Genomic DNA, 23,665 nt, shown 5'->3' with positions numbered 1-23,665 from the left:
CAATGATAATGTTGAATTTTTTGTTTCATTTTATATTATATACTGTAGATATTTAAATTAAAAGGACATTGTGATTTATGCCTACAATTTAAAAAGCAAAACGTTATACATTCTAGAATTATCTTATTTCATTGATCTCGCACTGTTACGTAACAAGAAACACTGTTGTGCTCTTGCGTAACACCTCAACTCTCCTCGCCCTGTTCAATCCCTTTCCACGAGTCTGCGCAGTGTCACTGTGTAGTCCGCCATTGACGGAGCACGATCTAAGAAGGGGTCAGAATCACTTCGACAGGCGACGGCTGCACGTTTCTCTCCTTGCTCTCTGAACTTGAAGTGTTGACGTTTTATTTTTTTTCAGAGCATCCTTTCCTTGTTATTCGTGTTGATTTCTTATGTCAGTGATTGTTTTTCAACGACGTTGATGGAATCCAACATTATCATAAGAACAGATTTGTTGTAAGTTGCTGGGTAAAGAACCCTATGCTAACTAACTAGCTAGTAGCCCTCTCAGCTCAAAGCTTGTGAGTTAGGTTAGCTAACTAGCTAGCTAGCCGAGCACGAACTGAGCCTTGCTCTGGGGGCAGTGTGTGCCTGCAGTAGCTACCATTTGATGGATCCAAGAATCGCCTGGTTTCAGCCAGAACAGCGAGGACCCGCTAACAATTTGTGGATGCAGGTTTGGGAGACCACCCAAGGATTTGGGAATTTGTACATCAATAACAACTATAGCACGGGTTCAAGCACATCGAGTCAGAGTCCTAAATTGAATAGCAACAGTGCATCGAATAACGTGATCACGGCCGACAACGGGGCTCCCGTCAACGCAGTTGTTAGCAGTAGCAGTGAGCCCAAGAGTCAGGGGATGTCTAGCACAAGGACCGACAGTGAAATTGTGGAACAGCGGGACTTTATACCTTTGGAAACAAATAATAACCACAACAACCGAGCAGCGGGGAGGGGCGGTGGAGGGGGGCAAGTGGGTGGTGGGGTTCCTGGGATGTGGAGGGGGGGCTCGGATCTCGCAGGGCACCGCAACAAGAGAAAAAGAGATAATAAGGCAAGCACTTATGGATTCAACAGAAGTCTCTTACTCAATGGCTCTGGGACGGATGAAATAGGGGACTTCAGCGGTTACACGGGTACGCCGTGGAAAACTCGGAACTACCCCGAGGGGATTGTGGGGTAAGTTAAGTAATGCCAGTCGCCTAGCCCGTGATATTATGGTTACTTAACAGAAATACACTTGTGCCACACACCCTAGCTAGTCGTAGGTAAAGAATAGCAATTTCAGGTCGTACAGTGCTCGCTTCTTCTGGTTTTGGTACGCTGATTTTCACTTGCACAATTTAACAATGATAATGAGTTAGCTGTAGCTAGCAGAATTTGCAAGTTAGATTAGGTGCTCCGTTCACGCCTCGTCACTATGGTAGCTACTAGCGTTTTCCCAATGGTAGGTGTCTGGCTAACGTTAGCGTCGATTGCTAACCTGGCTGGTAATTGACTGAAAGCCTGTTGGTGCTAGCTTAGCAAAGTTTTGCGTTAACTTAGCCGTGTACTGTGTTACTAACTAGCTAGTTAGCATCGTGTCATTTAACCTAACACTGAATGAGTCAACAAGTTCTTTGCAGTCCCACAGGAAATCATTTTAGTACATTAGCAGTATTACTTTTTAAAAGTTTCTTCAACCTCTCAGTTGTTTCCTAACCATATTTGGCCTGCTTTGGCCTGCTCGTGCTGTCATCATTTTGTCAGCCAGCTCGAAAGTGTAGTGACATGTCCATAATATAGCCCACAGTAACGCAGGACGTTCTCAGTTATTTAAACCATGTTAGCCGTTTGCCATGTTTGACAGCTATTCATTTTATCTAGTAATACATTTTTGAGAACTTTCTCTGTCCCGTGTTGTTCGACAGTGTGGTATTGATTCATAAACAGTGAGTTGAAGATGCTTCCAAATTTTCCTTTGACTAAATAAGGAGTTTGTCTGACTTCAGTTGTAGAGAGGCGAAAGACTTACCCTGTACTCTTACCAACGCCACCACCTTTATCCAGCCATTGAAGTAGAGCGACCTCCATCAGTTTGACCTACCATTGGCATTCAAACAAATGATTTTGAACATTTCAGTAGTTGGGCATCATTTGAACTTTTTCTCAGTGAGGAGACGTTTCATATGAATAACTTAACGGTGTGCTCAGCACAATACGAGACTCTCTGAAATATTGATATGAAACCTTGTTTTATGACCATGATTTTAGTAAAGCGTAAGTTAACCACCAATCATATACGTGTCGCTATGTCATTTTGTTCTTGTCAGCTTGTACAAGCTGTTTCACCCATTGTTAAGAACAGGTAGTCATAACAATTCCTTAGCAGGTGTAAGGTAAATTGATTAGTCACTGTTAACCTAGATTTGAAAACATTTGATATACCTTATCAGTAGTAGGATTAATATCATGTTTTCTCATACTAGTATGTGTGTTTTTACACTATCCTGGTTTCAGAAATAGGTGTGTTTTGGACATCTTAAATACACTAGAGCACAATCAAATTACACGTTCAAATAATTTCGTAGATTGATTTAGCCCAAAATAATTGTTTTTGTAACAATGAAAGATGAAATGAAGACACTTTCTGTAATTAAGGTTGCATTAGATCTTATCACATTGTAGTCCACTGGCTATTATGAATGCATTCCTGTTTTGGTTTTCAATAAGCAAAGAAATTTTACCCTTTTGGAATGAAACACTAATTAACCAGTCATTTATAGTGTTGAGCGACTGCATCAGTTGCTTATAAAATGGAGTTCATTGAGTCTTGGCAACTTCATGTGAGAAGATCTATTGAAAGTGGGTGGGGTTTTGGTTTGGTAGGCCAGATACGGTGTAGAGTCTCTGTAAGAACTGATGACTGATATGCGTAGCAGCTTGCAGTGCCCAGAGCAAAGTACAAGACAGCTTGGCTGATTCTCTTGTATAGTAATATTGAGGCTCACTGTTTGCTTAAGAACATTCCTCTGCGCTTACTATAATGCTTCAGCCATTACCAGGCAGCCTCAGATAATATTAGCAGTCACACACTGTTTCTGTCCCTACACATAATCAATTAAGCCTATTCAAGTGCAGGGTAGGGTTGTGTAAAGAAATCTGGAGCTTTACATGCAGAATCATTTGCTCAACAGTGAAGTATTCAGAGGGTGGTGCGGTGCTACTTACTTCGTGGTCAGTCGTGTTTTTTTTTTTCCTGCTTGCAATAATAGAATGCAATGTGTATGTAGTTTTTTTTTTCTCCACTGTTTTCTACTTTGGAAATACCCACGTATGGGGATGAGTTGTTTTTTCTTGGACTCGGAGGTGTTTGAGGGATAGGAAAAGAGAGGATAGACAGTTTTTTTTGTTGGCATGTTGAATAGGTGGACGTATGTGTCTTAGATTTGTAATTACTCAAGCCTAGCTAATGGTCATGAAGGTGACAGAAAGAGTTTACATTCTGCACACGGCAAGCTGGTCCCAACCCTGTTCTACCCAAAACAAACCCAGCCCCCTTCAGCTTAGAAACCTGACTCCTTCCTTAGTGATGTCACTTAAGCTCCAGCCAATCATCCTCATTGTAACGAGGGAGTTCCTGTGTCTTTACAAGAATGTTTTGTCTCTAGTTCTCTGACACCAAGGCCATAGAAAAAGAACAGGGATTTCCTTTACAGTCACAGACAGACCACAGATGGTCCTTGACATATGTATGCACTTATTTTCATTTTTTTTCCTGTCGAAATATTACTGAGCTGTCAACCCTCTTTGACTGGTCTCAGCTCTTATTAATGTTATTCCTCTAGTTTTACTGTAGTTGCCAAAAGTTTTTTTGCTTAAACCTATAATCAAGGGCATGTACAGTGTGTGCTTAGGTTTAGGATTATGTCAATCTGCTTTTGATGTCCATTGTAAAAAGCCGCCTTCTTCTATACTAGTATGTAATTCAAGCCAGGATTTAAATATGAATTTCCATACATCTGTTGCATTCACCCATCTGTGAATTCAACTACCTAACCTTGAGTGACACCTTAATACTTAAGGATTTGTAGTGGCGCTGATTCTGGGTGAACCAGCACGATACACCAGATTATGAAAAAGATTTTGTGCTAGGCTTTTATCCGTTTGGCTTTTTTACACATTTATATTCATGATGCAACAAATCCTTATGGCCTGCCACAATTATATGGTGAAAAGAATGAGATTGATGCAGATACTGGTTTTCTTTCGTTGCTTGTAAGGTTACCCGGTCGTTTGTCAGCGTGTGTAGGAGTTCTCCCGGAGCTCATGCTCTTGTAGATGCCCAGCTCCATGCTGTCAGGCTGCAGGTGAAGCGTTGCTGTTGGATCAGCTCTCAGCCACAGGGACTGGCTTCTCATGCTCACATATCAGGAATGGTTGGCTGTTTAGGGAGCCCTTTCCCATTGGCTGGCAGCCAGGAGGCTGAAAGGAGGGGAGAGAGAGCAGGGGGGAGATGTAAGCCCCTACTGCCAACACGTGTGGGGATCCCTCTCCGAGCCAGCACATAGACAGCGCTCTCACATGCACTTGCTTGGAGGAATGTGTTTTCAGCCCACCCCCCCCCCCCCCCCCCCCCTCCCCTCGTGCCTGTGCAGCATTCCTGATAGAGAGCTGAGGAGTTTGAAGCAAAGAGCAGTTGAGTGTCTGTGGGTGATGTGAGCGTTTATTTCGGTGTGTGTGCACGTGCCCGTGTGTGTGTGTGTGTACAGTCAGCCTCTGAAAGCCAGTGTGACATGGCGATGGCTGTGCTGACTGCATGTGTCCAGCCTGTCAGAGCTGATGGGAGGATCTAGATGTCGCATGCATAGGCGGTTTGACCTCTGACAAGCAGCATGCTGAAGTCTTAAATCCTGCAGGGTAAACTCTGGAACGCTGTGGGATGTTTGCACAATCACTGTTTCTGTAGCTTCATAAATGACCACTTCAAGATTATTATTATTTTTTTTTTCTCTTTGAACAGTTGCACATGTGTTTTTGTCTACATGGCATTGGTTCACAACTTTTTCGCACGATGAAGATTCAAATGTAATTCAAGTACAAGTAAGGTTAAAAGAAAAACATATTATTCTTAAATATTTCATAGAGAGGTTCAAAGGTTAAGCTATTTTTTCGTCTCCCTCTCTGACGATTGCTTTATTTATAGATGTCTTTTGTCATCACATTGTATGTCAGTCCAGACTGTCATGGTTTTTTAAGGAACCGGACCTCTGCGCCAGTTCCCCGCTCCTTAGAGGAGTTCACAGAGCACCTCTTCCCTTTTCTATGGAAGTTTTCAGATCAAAGTTCTTCAGTTCATTTTTAGATTGATCTGCTGAAATGGGCATTCTGTTAACAGTGCTGTTGTGAGGCTTAAAAATCTATTTAAGTGGCCAGATAAACTGATTTAACGCAAAAATTGAAATCAAGACACTACTCCACATACAGCGAACTTACAGTAGTGAGATTGTAATGACCGACATGGCTGTAGCCATCTCTTGAGAGCGAGATTTGACAGTAGTTTCATGCCGGAGCCTCACCCAGCGAATGAAGAGGCTTCTGACTCTAACATTACTCATTGCCTGTATGAGCATCCTGCCCCACACCTAGCAACAAACACCAGAGCATATACCACTGTCTTAGTTCCTCTCAGTGTTTGCTGTGACATGTTCCAAACTTATATGGCAAGACAACGTTGTTCTTTTTCACAGTGACCATCAAATCCAGGATTCCTGTTCGATTTTGGCCCCGCCCTCCCCAGAACAGCTCTGATTGGCTGAGGGTTACACACAGCTTCCTTTTGTGATGGAAATCCATCCTTCATTTGAATGTTTGGAGGTTAATGTTAATGAAAGTCATCTCAGAAGGGATGTTTTTGGACTGGCCCACAGGCATGGTCTCTAAGAATTCTGCATAGTTTGGGTCTAGCCTGATTTAAATCATTGTGATGTTAATTAATGTTGTCTCTAGTCCCGATCTTACTTTTATATGTTTGAGAATGTTGTAAAGCCTGTCAATGGGAATGACGTGTCTACGTTGGCCCAGCTCACTGATTTGTCATTAACAAAGTCCGTTTTTATTTGTGCGCCTTAAGAATGTGAGAGCATTGTCTAGGTATCTGGAATGGACTCGCTTGTAAGCTCAGCTACTGTGCTGATGGCTGCTAAACTGTTTACCAGCCTGTCTACAGAGGAGCAGGGAGTTTAATTAAACAGTATAAATTTACTTCACTATCACTCTGTCCTCATTTGTTGTTTTCATTCCCCTTTCTCTCTCTCTCTCTCTCTCTCTCTCTCTCTCTCTCTCCCTCTCCCCCCCCCTATGCTGACATAAGCATGTTGTGGGTGAAAGTGTTTCATTGCTGTTGGTGTGAAGTGCTGCACTGACTTCAGAAGCTGTTAGCCTGTGGAATGCTGGAACTTTTTTTATTTTTTTTATTTTTATTGCAGCACTAAATACAAGGTCCAGATCCATGGGGGGGGCACAGCGGTGTGCTGTTGAGTTAGGAAAGACTGATAAACCAGATAAGGGACACTGATTCAGAAACACAGATGTGTGTCTCCTTGGGAAACAGAACGGAGAGACCAGCTGTAAGCTAATGTAGTCAACATGGCCAGATGGTTTTAACACAAAGCAGTAAACTCAGTTAGCTTGAAGCATTATAAGTAATTCTCACCAATAGTGAGAGAAGTCTTATTGCCAACCGTCATGTGACTGTTTTTAACAGCTCCACTGAAGCTGGCTTTTTTTTTTTTTTTTTTTTTAAAAGAGGGAAGAATGACCAATGCTCAGACCTGTGTGACAAATATGTCCCTCAGCTCTAACGTAGTGACAGTAAAAGCACTGCACTGCCCCCACCCTTCTCTCTCTCTCTCTCTCTCTCTCTCTCTCGCCTCGGGGACAGGTTGAATGAGAGAGATCCTCTTTTGAGCTTAGCAATGTGACAAATAGAACAGCTGAGCACAAGGCTCAAAGTTCACCGATGAATTCTTCATGATGTGGCTCGGACACTGGCACTCTCCCACACACATACACTCTCTCACACACACACACACATCTCGTGCGATGTGTTGTCCACTGGGTGTGTGTGTGTGTGTGTGTGTTTGTGTTTGTGTGTGTGTGTGTAGATCTCTGTGCTTCCTTTTTTTGTGCGGCGATGTTTGTGTGCCCGTGCAGGTGGGCGTGTGTGTTCGCCCGTGCTTGTTTGTGTGCAAACGATTTGGCCTCCTCTCAGAATGGTGCTCCTGGTTATTTTGGTCTTGGATCATGTGCAGGAGCGTTAGTCTGGTGGTGGTGTGCAGCAAAAACCTCTATGGCTGAAGCTTTTCTAATGGCCGTCGAAATGTCCTTTAACACCAAACACTAATCTCTCTCTCTCTCTCTCTCTCTGTATGGACACAGTAGGAAAAAAAAAAAGTCTTGATTTATGACTCGGAATGTCTCCCTATCCTTTTTCACACACACAACACAACTTACAGATGAGAGCCAAGACACACAACTGCAGTCACCGCTGTAACAACCTCCTTCTGCTGCCTGAGCAGATGGCTCCCACTTTTTCCTTTTCTTTTTTCCTTTTTGTGTTTTTGTTATCTTGTAAAAAGTTTGTTACAAGCACATACTGTACTCTCTCTTGGAAAAAAAAAAATACACCACCACTTCCTTTCTTTTGCTCTCTCTCTCTCTCTCTCTCTCTCTCTGTCTCTGATTTTCTCAAAACTTGCCAGAACTCTTGTCCTATACTCGGAGGCTTGGCATGATGAGGCTTACATAATTTCCTCATGATGAATGCAGGCAGGAGGGAGATTAGGAGATAAGCTGTTTCCTGCATGTGTGGATCTGCATGTTCCCTGCATTGTGCTCCTAAACTCCGCTCAGCCCTTTTTGCACTGCCATACGCATTGTCTTTGCTCTCATGCTTGGGCGACCACATGGAAGAACGCGTTGCTGTGGCGACAAGGTTGCGCCAGTGTTTCCCTTGCACCCTGAAACGAAACCTACTCCGCCAGTGCCTTAGACCTTTCCCAAGAAACGGAAACTCCTGAGCTGGCGGTGTAGAGTTTAATGCCGCGGTCTGTAATTACAATGCAATTTCAGGACAACAGCTTCCCACCCTGTGTCTCTATAGAGACAGAACACTGACACTGAAAAGGAATGCTTATTCACACATTCCTTTTAGTTTGTGTGTGTGTGTGTGTGTGTGAGTGAGTGTTGTTCTGTTGCTGTTTGTGTCTGTGTGCTTTCCATGACTGTCAATTGTTAGTCACAGGTGGTGACCAGGAGTTTCTCTTTCCTTTCCTCTGCTTCTCTCCGCTTGCCTTTCCTTGAGCTCATACCCTGAAACGAAAGCTAACTTTCTGTTTCTGAGTAAACAAACTGAGTTTGGCAGCGAAATGAAAACCGTGGCTTAGAACTGATCTCTCTCCATGAGATCCCAGACAAACAGCCAGAAAGGAAACACAACAGTATGTTTTTGTTTTTTGTTTTTTTTTCCCCCATCTTTTTTTTTTTTTCTTTTTCTTCCCTCACCCCAGTCTGACTGCACGTTCAGAATCGAGAGCTCTCTTCACTCACTGTGTCAGTGTCAGCCAGCTGTCCTAGCACAGTGGCTTCATGACACAGTCTCAGAAGAACATATTCAGTCTGTCTGTTTCGCTGGAGAGATCTAACGGGCAGAAAAAACACGACTGCCCGTGTAACATGAGGAAAGAAGGGCACGGTGTTCTTTAACGTCATGTATATTTTAGTGTGTTTGTGGTCAGAGACTTAGCATGACGGAAAATGTTAATACTACTGATGCTACTTCATACTGTTGCTTTTTGCGCTTCTCACATAGAAGGATCTAAACAATAGACTGTCTCCGGGGTGCGAGACAGTTTCCATAGCAGAATTGTATAGGTACAGAAATGGATGTTAGAGGGAATAGATAGGCTTGAAAACCAGGTCTGGGGTTTGAGCGCAAGAGTCCTGTTAATTACCTCATAATTGAGTATGAATATTCATTAGCCCTAGTCGGTGATGTATGGTGATGAACAGTCCCAAAATCAGCGGCGTGTTCAGCACACGAAGCCCTGGGAGTTGAGCTTTGCTGATCCAGCTGTCTTTATTGTGCTACTTGGAATATAAAACCCCTTTGGCCTAGAACCACTTTTAACCAAACCAAACCAAATGAAACCAAACCAAACCAAAAAGCGAGTTAAATTTGGAACCTTTTTGAAACCTCCTCTAAACAGATCTTTAACTTGTAAGGCCACAGCTTGTTGAATAAAAGTTTAGGGCACACAAGTTCCATATAGAGGTAAGAATCATCCCTTGGCCGCCCCCCCCCCCCCGGGTGTCTCATTTGCTCCCCTCCCCCATCGTCCTGTAAGAGTATGTCTCTCTCTCTCTCCAGCTTTCTGGTGTATGGACATCGTGTTCTGTACACCCCCTCCCTCCTCTCCCTGTGTGTGCGCCTTCACTGAAGGCATGATTGTGTGTGTGTCGCAGTCTGTGCTGTGTGTCTGGGTGTGTTCATGTTGCAGTCTCTGGTGCAGCTCTGAGTGTGATGAATATTGTCAGGGCACCACTGCAGAGTGTGTGTGTGTGTGTTTGGGTGGATTCATGGCTGGAGATGGCTTTTCTCGTAGAGTCATGCTTGACTAGCTCAGACAGCAAGCCAAGTAGTGGGTGTGTGCATGTGTGCAAGTGTTTACTATGAAAGCAAGTCATCTGGCAGATATAGTAATTAGTGTAATTATGTGCATTTTATATATATATATATATATATGTATGTGTGTGTGTGTGTGTGTGTGTGTGTGTACATAGATAGCAACTCATTAAACTTGCCCATTGTGTTGTGTAGGAAAGTGCAACACATGAATAGAATTGAACATCAGGTTTCTTAGAATTGCTCATAGTCAGAATTGTACAGTAACCTGAGTCAGTAAGGATGCTTTGGGCCGTTGAAAGAGAGTGCAATGGCCAATAACCATCAGGTCTGGCTTTGAATCTGCTTTGGCATCAGGCTGAATGTCACATGCCTTAACTTGGAGTAATATGGTGAATTCAGTAGCTAAACTTGCCCTTTTCCCCACCTGTGTTATGAAAATGTGTTGCGTTATGTAATATAGTGAGAACGCCATCACACCCTAATTTTTAAGAGTAAAGGCATGTGTGATTGGCTTGGGAGAAAAACTAGAGAAATGTGCCGGGAGGCAAGACAGCTGAGACACTTGTATCTCTTCACGCTGTCTAATGTGACTTGCCACCAATCATAGCAGAGCTTTAGGCAGGTGGAGGTGTGGCCGAAGGAATGATTGACAGAAGAGCTTGGCCTGCATAGTTGCAGATAACTTTTAAAGTGAAGAACAAGATCACTGGACTGACTCCCAGCTGGTGACCTTAACCTGTGAGGGTGTGTGCCCAGAGTCAGGCAAGCACTTTCTGGGCAAGGTGTCCTGCCCTTTTCCCTCTGTCCTTTTGGATATTGCCTTTCAGGGGACACACACAGACAGAATTCGCTTTTACTGTAAAACTCCCTGTTCTCTGTGCGTTTATTTTCCAAACAAAAAATGAATGCACTGTATTTACATGAGTTAACACATCTGCTCTCAGTGTCTGTCTGTCTGAGGTACATTCATTTTTGACACTGTTTTATGAGAGGTAAGAAGGTGATTAAGTTGGCATGCTCACACTGTGGTACCAAAGCCAAGCCTGGCATGAACCTGGTACTACAGAGAGAGGTGAGATCAGGGGGGTGTTCCAAGTACGTGGTTTAGCGACTAACCTGGATAAGTTAACTCAGAGTAAGTAGTAAACCTCCTACTAGAAGAGCCCTTTGGCTTTGTTTTGCTAGGAGAATGAAGTCAAGGGCTCTTCTATTAGGAGGTTTACTACTTTGAGTAAATTTATCTGGGTTAGTTACTAAACTAAACGTACTTGGAATACCCCCCAGGTGCCTCATTTGAATACTAAGCCTTTGAGTGAATGTGTGTGTGGTGTTCAAGCGAGTGTGTGTGTGTGGTGTTCAAGTGAAAAAATGCATCTCTCCCCTCACGACAGCGGAATTCATCCTGACAGTCACATAGCGTTACTTAATCAAACCGTTTGTAAAAGTCCGTGCAGCTCCTGCAGTGTCAGATATGACAGTGCGTGTAATGTCACACTCGCAGATCAGTCATTTGCTTTAAAAGCAAAGGCTGTTTGCTAGATACGTTCAAACACTGGCTGTATCCATACATTTGAACCATTTTCCAAGTTTTTCTTTGCACACTCAGTTTTTCCTTCGTATTAATGCTTGTTCCACTTTGTATTTGTCAAACCTCAGAACTCAAAGACCAAAAGTTGTGGAGAGGAGCAGTACTTTCACGAGTAGATAAAAAAAAAAAAAAAAGGCCTGTGTGGGTTCACTACATGTCCCCTGACAGTGGTTGTTCGTGTGTGTGTGTGTGTGTGTGTGTGTGTGTGTGGATTCTGTAGGTTGCATGAAGAGATTAAGGACTTCTACGAGTACATGTCTCCGCGGCCGGAGGAGGAACGCATGAGAATGGAAGTGGTGGACAGGATCCAGAGAGTCATCAAAGACCTGTGGCCCAGCGCCGACGTAAGTCACACACGCAAACCAATGCACGCAAAATGACCTTAAAGGCAGACCTTAACGTTTACAGCCTTCTGAGAGGGGGAAAAAAAAGAAAAAGAATTTGAAAGAAATTTGAATTTGAGCGCATGTACTCAGACCACATTGTTCAGTCCACTTAACGGGTCGATACAGTTTTATAGAGGGCAAGGCTAAGTTGTAAATGTGTAAAAGTATGCGCCAGTTGTGATGTTTCGGAGGGTCAGACATAGTTGCGTGCAGATTGTATTCTTTTTCACAGTGTCGTAGTGCCTTAAAAAAACAGCCACATGTTCTCGCTTATTTTACAAGCAAACGAGAGAGATCGTAATTTCAAAATTCTTATCCCAACCGATAATTTGACTGCAGGCAAACTGCAGGCAATCACTGTCTTAAAAAGCGAATTTAGCCTACATTTGGCAAAAACATGCCAAACCACGAACCCCAAACCTCAGAATGTTCCGAACTCTTCGGTGTACCTTTACAACCGCACTTACCTGAAAACTGGAAAAGTAAATCGAATACATAATGAATTAACATACCTGACACTGATCTCACGTGCCCATTCTCTTTTACTATAACCACAGGGAAAGGTTTCATTGACACTGTGTTTGAATCATATCCTACAATTCAATCTGATGAGGGAGAAAAACACTCAAATAAATGGCTTATTTATTGCTAGTTTATGTATCTGCTCACTAACAGAGCATTGTATTGTATCATTCAGACGGGAGCTGTCAGTCAAGAAGGTTTTGCTTTCGCTCCAAACAGAAAGAGTAGCTATTTCTGTCCATAGTCAACATTAGTCCCAGATGTACTTATTCCCACTGTTTTTGATCTGCTGCTTACAAGGTCTCCTGCTCACTTGCGCTCTCTCTCTCTCTGTCTCTCTCGCTCTCTCCCTCTCTCTATCATCCTCCCCTTTCACTCACTCACTCACACACTCACTCAGTCTTTCTTTGGAGGTTTGGTGTTTAATGTGTTGACGTTGATTGATGCTTTGAGCTCCAGGGGGTGCCTCTGTATGCCAGCTGATATTTAGGTGTAAGAGCTGATATTTGAGGTTTGCCAGAACAAGCCCACATTGATAATGTATCCAGTTTGAGAGCCGCCTAGTTCCAGCAGAGGCTCCTGTAGCTACACGTTGGAGCATAAAGCTGAACACCCTCAGTGTTCTCTGATTAATCAAATGTTTCCACAGCTAAATATTAACGGTTAAAGTAGCGTATACATTAAAACACTGGCTTAAAGCTACCACCAAACACTTGCGTTTTTACGTTGTACTGAATTTTCTGCTTTCCAGTGATTTCAGCGCAGGTACATAAGGCTGACGTTCCAGTGTCTTGTGCGCGCGCACACACACACACACACACACACACACCCTCTCACACACACACACACACACACACCCTCTCACACACACACACACACACACCCTCTCACACACACACACACACACACCCTCTCACACACACACACACACACACCCAAATAAACACATTTTTTTCACCTCCGTGATATTTACCCACAAATAAAGTGCATCATTCTTTTCCTCTGCAGGTTAGTCATGTGCTCTCTGTGTGTAAGCAGATTGCAGGTTTAAACTCACTATATCTGTAGTGCGGGGGTGGGCATGATCCGTATTTATTGAATACAGGCGGCACTACAACACAACATGCGTTTCAGCACAAGGTGCACCATCATGCTGACTGGATATGTACAGTCAGCATGAGTTTCCCGTCTTAAACGGCGTGAAGAAGGCCAATGGGTAGGGCAGATCTGTCCCTGGCCTGCTCTGACGTTCACACCATCTCTGGTTAAGCAGCATTTACATGTCCTGAAGGCACAAACCACGACATTCAAATATCCACATTAAAACTCTCAACTTCTCACGCTGGCTGCTTAGGGAGCATCACATTTAAGAGCCGCTTTTCATGTTTGTGTAGTGTCGTTGGAGACAGGTTTTTCTCTCGGCGGTCTTAAATGTCAGAACGTGTGATTGTCTACTGAAGATAGATGCTCATTTTTTCATTCACAGCATAGCTCAGAGGGGAGTCATCTCTTTGTCGCTAACCTGTTTTTCTTTCTTTCTTGTTCTTTCTCCTTATTAGGTTAAAGTGTTTGGGAGTTTCAGCACAGGCTTGTATTTGCCCACCAGGTAAGTTTTGGGTTTTTTTTGTTTTTTTTTCTCCATTGTAAGGTTTTTAGCAAGGGGAGCGTCATTAAACTTGTGTCTAAAACTTTGGCCCTCACCTGACTATTGAGCAAAGCCTACAGGGTTAAGAGAATGAGTGTCTTTATGAGGAGTGAGCCTGTGTTTTGGTGTGATTGGTGTTTAAGAGACTAATCCAACAGTAATTTTAGCAAGGCTGATCCTGTGATCCCACGGTTTTTTTTTCCTCTCCCCCCTATGTGTGTGTGTGTGTGTGTGTGTGTGTGAGTGTGACGTCACACTCGCACTACACAGACGCAGTAACCTGGATTAGTGTCTTGAGACTGCAGTCTCGGGGACAGCTACCGGATTAGTGGGATAAGTGTGTGTGTGTGTGTGTGTGTGAGTGTGTGTGTGAGTGAGTATGCAGGAGTTGTTGTGGGTGGGTGACTATAATTCCTACTTTGAACAACACCTGTGTTAGCTTGATTCTTTTTTTGGGACATTATGTCGACAGATTGTGTAGTAGAGTTGAACTCATAAATGGAACATTTTGATCCATCACGACATTACGTCCTCTGAAGACCAACCACGTCTCCCTCAGTACAAGCCAGAAAGGGCTCAAGGACAGCCCTGGTGTGGGAGGGAGACGGTTTGTAACATAGGTCGAGAACAGAAGCCGAGAATGGTGACCAGCCTAAAACAGGAGGGATAAATGGCGTTTGTGTCTATGGTGTGGGTGTGTGTTTGTTGTGCTGGTTAATAGTGTAGTTACTTATTTGTTTCTCTTGACTGTTTGGTGGACTCTGTCTTTTGGTATCGACCGGCGGTATGTTTTGATCACCTCTGCGTCTCTGCCTCTCTCCTCTCAGCGATATTGACCTGGTGGTGTTTGGGAATTGGGACACCCTTCCTCTCTGGACTCTTGAAGAAGCTTTGCGCAAGAGGAAAGTGGCGGACGAAAACTCGGTCAAAGTGCTGGACAAGGCCACGGTATGAACCCACACACCGTTTTCATTGAGTCACCTCGAAGGTGTGATGTATGTGCATTTAATTTTTGCCTTGTTTACAGATATCAATCACGGTCAGTGCATACACCAGTTGTATTTGTGTCATATTGTTTATGTATTTTAGATATGGCGTGTTTGTTTAAACACACACAGTGCGCTTGTGTATCACAGTAGGCATTTGTGACTGTCAGTGATGTAAATTGGTAACCTGTGTGGTTAAGTGAACTCTAATGCTGTTTGCCATGGCCTGCAGGTACCCATTATTAAACTGACGGACTCCTACACAGAGGTGAAAGTGGACATCAGCTTCAACGTCCAGAGCGGTGTACGAGCAGCTAATCTCATCAAAGAGTTCAAAAAGGTAAGGCGCTAAGCCGCTCAGCTGGACTGGACACCGAGGATTTCACTCATCCACACGACATTTACACAGAACTGTTTGCCGTTCAACAGATAGTGGAAGCCAAGCTTCAGTAGTTCCACTTCATGATATTTACTCTGCTAGGCATTACGTAAGGGTTATATTATGCTGACCATAAAAAAAAAAAAAAATGACATACACTGCATTTGCATGCACATGTGCACTTCATACTTTGTTCTTTTACTGATGGGTTTATGACACAGGTAAAGGTTAAGGCCTGTATCTGACTGCATCTGTGTGTGTGTTTCTGTGCCTCTCTATGTCATTAGCAATACCCAGTGCTTCCCTACCTGGTCCTGGTATTAAAGCAGTTCTTGCTGCAGAGGGACCTGAATGAAGTTTTCACTGGAGGGATTGGGTCGTACAGTCTCTTCCTTATGGCCGTGAGCTTCCTTCAGGTAAGTCTCTCTCTCTCTCACTCCCCACATCTACACTACCTAATATGTCAGTGTATGTCCCTGTTTCTTCAGAAGCGTCCCTGTGAAATGCAGTGCTTTGGATAGTTGAGCTGTTTGAAAGTGTGGTTGATGTAATTTGGTCTGACCGAGAACATGTGCTGAATGAAGAAATGTAATTATGTCGGTGAGGCCGAAGCCTCTGGCTTATTGTGTGTGTGTGGGTTTGTTAATTGAGCACTTTCTGAAGCAGTACTTTAGCGGGGCTTTTGTGAACTTGTCGTGGAAAAAGGTTGCGTAGACAGCCCCCTACAGACTCAACTGGCCATTATAACTTTGGGAAATATTTAGCTCTCAGCCCCTCAAATTGCCCTTCAAGTTAAACTGTTCCGCTCCAGTTTTCAGATCTTGAAGTCTTGATCTTGCTTCCTGAAGGACTGAGTCCTACCGGGGAAACAGATAATCGATGCCTTACCTTTTAGAAGAAACATAACCCAGTATGACATACGGGTTCGGAGGAACAGAACCGAGTAACACCGGTGTGACCTGACAGTGCTGATTTGTGGTTTGCGTTACAGTTGCACTACAGAGAAGACGCGTGCGATCCAAACACCAACATCGGGGTCCTGCTCATCGAGTTCTTTGAGCTGTACGGGAGGAACTTTAACTACCTGAAGACGGGCATCCGGATTAAAGACGGCGGCTCCTACGTGGCTAAAGACGAGGTACAGAAGAGCATGCTGGACGGGTACCGCCCCTCAATGCTGTACATCGAGGACCCGCTGCAACCAGGTTAGAACAGGCATGCGCACACACAGAAACACTCACACCTGTCCCGATGCCGACACGTGTACTCACTCATACACACACACACACACACACTCACTCACACACGTACTCACAATACAACTGTGTGGCAGATGTGCAGCTTGGACCTGCGGTGTGTTGAATCCTGTCCACAGGTATGGAAAATGTGGAGTTTGATAATAGCTGACTGAATATTTGACACATGATGAGTAACTTGTATATGTGAAGGGGGTGCCTCTGTTTTTGTCATGACCCGTCTTTGAACGTCCCTCTTCCTTGTTTGTGTAGGTAATGACGTGGGCCGCAGCTCGTATGGCGCGATGCAGGTGAAACAGGCATTTGATTACGCATACACGGTGCTAAGCCACGCTGTGTCACCCATCGCCAAATATTACCCCAACAATGAATCTGAGAGGTAAGGTGCACGCACACACACACACACACACACACACACAGAGAGAGTTACTCAAGTTTACATGTATGTCTTAGCCTAGTCCTAGAAAGATGCTGACAGACTACAGAAAGCTGGACATCTTTGTCTCACACACACACGCGCACACACAGAGTTACACAAGTTTACATGTATGTCTTAGCCTAGTCCTAGAAAGATGCTGAGAGACTACAGAGAGCTGGACATCTTTCTCTCTCTCACACACACACACACAGACACCCACCCACCCCTACCCCTCACTGTAACTTTCTGACAGCCACCTCTGTTTGTCCTCTCCAGCATACTGGGCAGAATAATTCGCGTGACCCAGGAGGTGGCAGAGTACCGGGACTGGATCAGTAAGCACTGGGGAGGGCAGTCTCACAACGACCCTGCCTTCAACGGTAACAACTTTTCCTCCTTCTCAAGCCGCCACAGCTCGTGACGAATGCTAACCAAGAGCACTGAACCTCTTCGTAAATGTAACAGCTCAGCTTCACCTTCACGGAAATGTTTTCTCCTCAGAAATGATTTAACAAAGCAGTGCGTGCGCTGCGTGTAACGTGTGTATGATACGTGAATCAGCCATAGGTGATGCTTTCTGTGGGCTATGTTGGATTATTCTTACTGATTATAGTAAAAGCTTGGAGCCGCGCCACAGAAAGTGGGTCACAGCCAGTAGCATATGTCATGATAGATTTGTGTCAAGATGTAGCACACACAAATATTTTACAGACAGTATCCTAGTAAGCTATAGGTTTAATATACTCTTTGAGAGATTCATAAAGAGTCTTATTTGAATAATCCCTATCCATTTTTTTTTTTTTTTTGCCATACAGGAAATGATGTCACTCTCCACTCTTTGGTGGAGCCTCAGCAGCTGGATGAGTGTAATAATAATCTGGGAGAGGAAGTGGTGGTTCTGCCACCTGTCTCTCACAGCAAAGCTTCTTCCAACTCTTCCTCTCCCCCACCTTCATCGCCATCTTCATCAGCGCCTGCCTCACCATCACCCTCCTCCACTGCCTCCAGCTCCAGCGACGCTGTGAGTTCTAAAACACACATGCACGCACGCGCACACACACACACACACACACACACACAGACACAGACACACAGATGCACGGACAAGAACAGTCACGCCAATATACACTTATATATGTTATGGTCACATGTAGTTTAGATTATTTTGAAATTATATAACTACACTTACTCACACTCTCTCTCTCTCACACACACACACATGCACACACATTAATGGATATGCAGTGTATCATATTTACCTGGACGTGGATCAGTAACGCCTCTAGATATACAGACAAATGGAAAACATAGAACTTTTGGAAACTAACTCAAGAGCACATCAGTCACTTTGACGAGCTCTTCAGGAGCTACAAGACACTGGTTTTAGTTACTATCATTTCTCAAACTTTTTGTATGCATGAAGTGTAAAGTGTACAGATATGGAGAAAAATTAGGAGCTCTGATCTTATTTCTCAAATCCCAGGATTCTGACGGAACGCCGTGTAAAACAGTGAAGCAGCTGGGTGGGCGGGGCTCCGGTGCCCACAGAGAGAGCTCCGAGAGGGGCCTGACCAATCACAGAGCGCAGAACCACTCCAGCAGTTCACACATGTCTACCAACAAGGGCAACAAGGTAAGACTCAGCGATATCACGTTTAGAAACTCAGAGTGTGTCACATAAAATATTTTCTGCACCAATATTTTTATTATAAGAGACATGCCCCTGATTATAAATCATTTTTATGTCTTTTTTTTTTTTTCAGACCAGACAGATGTATGCACGGAAAAACGGTCAAGGTCAGCAGAACAATTCGTCCAGCAGCAAGAGCCACCAAAGCACTAAGCCCCATCATCAAGGCAATGGCAAAAAGAGGAAACCACAGCGGGAGGTGGTGCATGATGAGCTGTGCAGATAGGAGGCGCACTTCTCTCTGCAAGAAGACTGTCTGACTCACCCCAGACCTGCAGGGGGCGACAGTAGTCTTAGGACCTCTTTTTGTCCTTTGCGACGGGATGTATGACTTTTTTTTATAGCAGAAAAAAAGAACACAAAAAAAAGAAAAAGAAAATAACAAAAATCGGGGCTGAGTTTATGGGTGGGGATGGAAATCATGCTGGAGAGCTACCAGTCCCCTTCTCCCACATGTCTGTACTGCCTCTGTTAGCCTTGCAGTGGAGCTGTACTCTCTCCTACTTACTGTATTGTGCCCCCAGTGGTGGGAGGACCGGAAGGTGACTACTGGAGAGAGACTGTGTTTTACAGAGCAATACCAGGAGCCCTGAACTCATGCCTCACTGACAAACCTCACGGAAAAAATAAAATAACAAAAAAAAAAGTATAAAAGACATAATATACCACATGTCATATGGAAGAAAAAAAAAAAACTGAAAAGATTTTTAAACCAGAAAAACTTACAAAAATGCAATCAGTGAGACTGGGGACATAAATTATGCATGAAGCTTTGTTTCTTTCGTTTTGAGAAGTGAATATCATTTTTTTTTTTTTTGTTCTGCACAAAAAGATTATACAAATATTTGTACAAAAAAAAAAACAAACAAACATAAACAAAAACCTTTAAAAAAAAAAAAAGAAAATGTTGCAGAAAGAAGAATAGGAAACCGTTTCATATGACTTTCTATGGGAAAATTCTGATTTTTTGACACATTCTTCTTGCACACGTCAACACTGCGACTTGACAAAGCCAAGTACGGGTTTGGGTTCAGTTGCCAATATGCATCATCAGCATCTCCTATATACACACATTGTTCTGGCCACCCACCACCAACACACACGTCAATAAACAGCTGGTTAGTAACAGTAGATACACAACAACATACAGCTGATACAGTGGTTTACATATAGACAGTACTTTCTAAATGTTTCTGAGTCATAGGTGGCTAAGTAAGAATAATGGTCTAGATAACACTACCCAGCTAAGCTTGCCATGTCTAAAAGACTGTAGGAATTGGATGTTAATATTTTTTTTTCCCTTGGTAATTTACCAATTGCAAAATCATTTGTACTTGTTCATGTATTTATTTTTTATTAATTACATATAGAAGCAGTATAGGTCTATATAGTTACATTAGAACCCATATCCTTGTATATGTCCTTTGTATGGACAAGTGGATAGGATGTGAGCATATTTCTTCAGGCACAATGCTAAGTCTATGTTCAGGTGTTAAATGCCTTTCCCCCCCCCCAATGATTATTGAGTGACCAAGTTACTTCTAAAAAGTTGAGAGACCATTTTAACAGTCATAAAGCAAATGTTTGTTTTAATGTGTGGCTGGTCTACTTACTTAAAAAAAAAGGGAGAAGAATTCTGGTTGACTTTTTTTTTTTTTTTATCATTTATCCCCATCCCCTTTCCATCCCATAAAGTCTGTTAGATGTATAAAAAAATGTATGTGAAAGCCTGTCCTTGAGAAATGACTATAATTGCAGTTCGTGAATTGACCGCTAGGTGGTGATGTAACCTGAAGTTGCAGTGGTGTTGGTGTACTATTGGCTTAATGTATTCAAACACTCTCGAGTGTCAACTGTTTTAGCTCCAGAATACTTGGTGTTTTCTTGTGAAGATACAAGAGTCATGTAACATCTTATCACAGGGTCTGTTTTACCCCATAAAGGTTTGCTGAACAAGCAAGTCGATAAAACAGGAAATGCCAGAGATTATTCTGACTCCGATACTCTAGAAAGAACTGGAAGAGGAACATCAGTGCCATTGGCAATCTGTAAACATCCTTGCAAGTACCTAGTACAGGGTTCACTTGAAACATGTTTATAACGGCTATTTGAATCCTTGCAATAAAAATCACAGCACAATCATCAAAAAAAGTGGGGTACCTTTGCTACATTGTGACATACCTAAAAGAAAAGCAAAGATTTTACATTTGATAGCTATGGTTTTTGTATCCAATAGGGTAATCTAGGTCTTCTACTACTCAAGCTTAATGGAAACTAATCTTGATCTTGGTTTAAGGTTTAGAATGATCTCAGTTAAGCTCTAGATGTGTCTCCTATGTCTTACTGAAACAAATACTCATTGTATGCTCTCAACATTTGAATGGTATGGGGAGAAAAATCATAATTTATTTATGTAAAATGATTCTCGATTAATCAAATAGTGTGCCAGTTTTTATTTCTGATTTTCTCTGTCTAAAATTATAAAATGAAAAAAAACAAAAACAAAAATCAAAACAAAAGTTTGCTCGTACATACAGCCACATACATGGATGGTCTGTCATACTATTAGCCAGAGCCACAAATAATTTGCCTTCTAAACAAGGACACTTAACTCTAGACCTTAATGGCTAATGGCCAAACTTGTTAAACTTAGATGAAATAGTAGGCATTGGGAGAGGAAAGCTTGATTATCACTCAATCAGAGTCACATAGTTCCAGTCTGAAAGGACTACTGTTTTTTTTGTTGTTGTGTTTTTTTGGGGGTTTTTTTCTGTTTTTTTTTTTGTTTTTGTTTTTGTTTTTTTCCTTTCGTTCCATCATTGTCCTACTCTATTAGTTTCGAACTGAATTCAACCTGATAAAACAAGTGTGTTCATTCTCCAGCCAATCAAAGGGCATATAGTTGTGGGTAAAAACAGAACCCACCTGGACTCTGATAATGCTGTTGTAAGCACAGGATTCCCCAAGTGATCACAGGGGAGCGTATGAGTTCTATCTGCTTCCTTGACAAGGATCACATAAGGAAGCATGCTGTCAGTAGTCAGGATTGTTCAGTAGGAGAAAGATATTCCCACTGGAAAATCCAGACATTTGTCTGTATATAATTTATCTGGCTCCGTTCATGAAATACTTCCTAGAACTAGGGTTGACAACCTGGTCCTTCACTACAGCGAGAAAAGTGATTGGTCCGGATCTCAGGCAAACCAGCACTACTCATATAGTACCATCATGCTCTTTATTATCCTTACAGTAGTTTTATTTCACACACCATCTAATGTTTTGAAATGCAATTTGACAAAGAGCCAACCAGTTACTGGTTTACTAAACTCACAGTTCTTTGTTTGTTTCTCTTGTCTGTTTTGTTCTGCTAGACTGTGAGTGATGTACTTCCTTTAATCTGTCCCAGGAGCTGAATGTAATATATTATGAAAAAAAAAAAAGTTAAAAAAAAAAAAAATGTTTGTAGAGCAACAGGACGTGTTGCTTGTGCTACAATTCCAGTAGACTTTATTCAAATGAATGTGTCCGGGTCCCTTCCCTTCCCCTGGGTGCTGCAAAACATTGAAACCAAGTGCTGTAGGTAAATATCATGTCAGTGCATGATCCCCCTGGTCTCTCAGGCCTGTGTGAGTGATGTGCTGTCTCACTGTTGATAAAAATGTTTATCTCTGGGATTACAGTCAAGATTCCAAATTAATAACAAAAATATTTAATTGAAACATGTCCCATTTGACCCCATCCTCACTGACAGTGACACACAAAAATATGTATAGGCTATATAAATTTATGGGAACAGTTAAATTGCTCTTTCTCTCATTTTCAGTTTTTTTTTTTTTTGTTGTTGTTGTTTTTCTTCATATTCCTGTCCAGCTGTATCATTGTTGTATTTTTGAGAATATATCTTTTACAGTCTATTTTTTGTGAGAATTTAAAAATGAAAAACAACATTTGATTTAAGTGTTGAAGCCTCTTGGGATTTGGGGCTTAAATCTGAAGGACTGTGTGTATCCTACAACAATAAAAAGCACTTTAATATTAAAAAAAAACAAAACAACTATTTTCCGTGCGGCTTTTTTTCCCACGAAATTTCCACACAGGACCATACATGTATGAGAAAACTGTTGTGCATGATACAAGTAAGCCAACTGAAAATATTTTCCTCGTAGAAAAAAGAGATTTACGCAAACCCTCATCTTCAGAGTTTTAAGATTTTTCTATTAGTATGGTTTATATAACTGCTTTCCAAAGATGCTCGTTGTGAATAGTGGAGTGTACAACGAGAGGAACTTGGCGGTCGGATGTCACGGTCCATTCGCCTTTACAGCAATAGATGATGCACTGTGCTATGGCTGTTCGTTTCCGTAATGAGAGTGGTGCGCGCGCTTTCAGCACATTCTTTTCGGTTTCGGAGCGGTGTGCGCGAGACAGAGCAGACTAACGGACGGACACAGAACGTTAAACCCATCTCTAAAGACGCATTCATTTCGGAGATTGATTGTCATCTGAAGCCATCTGAATCCTTTTAAAGCGGAGCCTATTGACAAGGTACAGGACCCAATGTTTCACCGATTCTGGGACAGGTGAGTCTTTGTTCTTAAGAAAGTGCCGTAGTGATACCTGTGGAGAGAGTTTTGTGAAGAGGGATTCTGAGGTAGGAAGACACTGCAAAGAGATAATGATCTTCCTCTCCGTTTATTGTTTTAGTATAAGCGATTTGACGGCACTACGCTTCCGGGCTCCGATACTTGTTTTTCTTTTAACAGCGGAATTAGGAGAATTTAGTGAAACTTTCATCGGAAGGCTTACCTCAAATTGTAAACGCAGACACGCTTGCTGACTGTTTAACATGGACGATAAGAAAGCACACAAGAAGGCATCATGAAATGACAGAAACTCCTTTGTTTCCTCTTTATGTTTCCGACCGGTGAAAGCCGAATATAATCAGTTATCTAAGCCTACGCGCTCTCATTCAGATTCAGTCAATATGTCAAAATAAATACATAGTATTTTTTTTTTCTTATGACAAAAATCTGATTTTAATGCACAATAGCAAACGGCTTAAAGTAGCATGTAACTTCGTGTCTACAAATATTGATATGCGCTCTGGTCATAGCCCAGTGCA

At 42.6% G+C, this 23,665-nt stretch overlaps 1 protein-coding gene across 1 annotated transcript; it reads left to right on the top strand.

Annotated features, from left to right (window-relative positions):
* Positions 1-298: 298 nt before the first annotated feature.
* tent4b (terminal nucleotidyltransferase 4B) lies at positions 299-19,341 on the top strand. Its single transcript, XM_030765853.1, has 12 exons — positions 299-1,185; positions 11,482-11,605; positions 13,729-13,775; positions 14,642-14,762; positions 15,033-15,140; positions 15,467-15,595; positions 16,171-16,384; positions 16,688-16,814; positions 17,130-17,233; positions 17,669-17,874; positions 18,337-18,486; positions 18,617-19,341. The coding sequence occupies exons 1-12, from the start codon at positions 614-616 to the stop codon at positions 18,767-18,769; spliced, it is 2,055 nt and encodes a 684-aa protein (XP_030621713.1). The 5' UTR covers positions 299-613; the 3' UTR covers positions 18,770-19,341.
* Positions 19,342-23,665: the final 4,324 nt, after the last annotated feature.

This window comes from Chanos chanos, chromosome 2 (assembly GCF_902362185.1).
Source record: "Chanos chanos chromosome 2, fChaCha1.1, whole genome shotgun sequence".
Classification (NCBI taxonomy): Eukaryota; Metazoa; Chordata; class Actinopteri; order Gonorynchiformes; family Chanidae; genus Chanos; species Chanos chanos.
This window is presented reverse-complemented; position numbering and strand designations above follow the sequence as displayed.

What these genes read in the sequence shown, in the direction of transcription:
- tent4b (XM_030765853.1), top strand. Translation starts at nt 614, where the DNA reads ATGGATCCAAGAATCGCCTGGTTTCAGCCAGAACAGCGAGGACCCGCT. An exon ending in TGGCCGTGAGCTTCCTTCAG is followed by an intron (nt 15,596 to 16,170) that starts GTAAGTCTCTCT and finishes TTTGCGTTACAG; the next exon opens with TTGCACTACAGAGAAGACGC. An exon ending in CGAGGACCCGCTGCAACCAG is followed by an intron (nt 16,385 to 16,687) that starts GTTAGAACAGGC and finishes TTGTTTGTGTAG; the next exon opens with GTAATGACGTGGGCCGCAGC.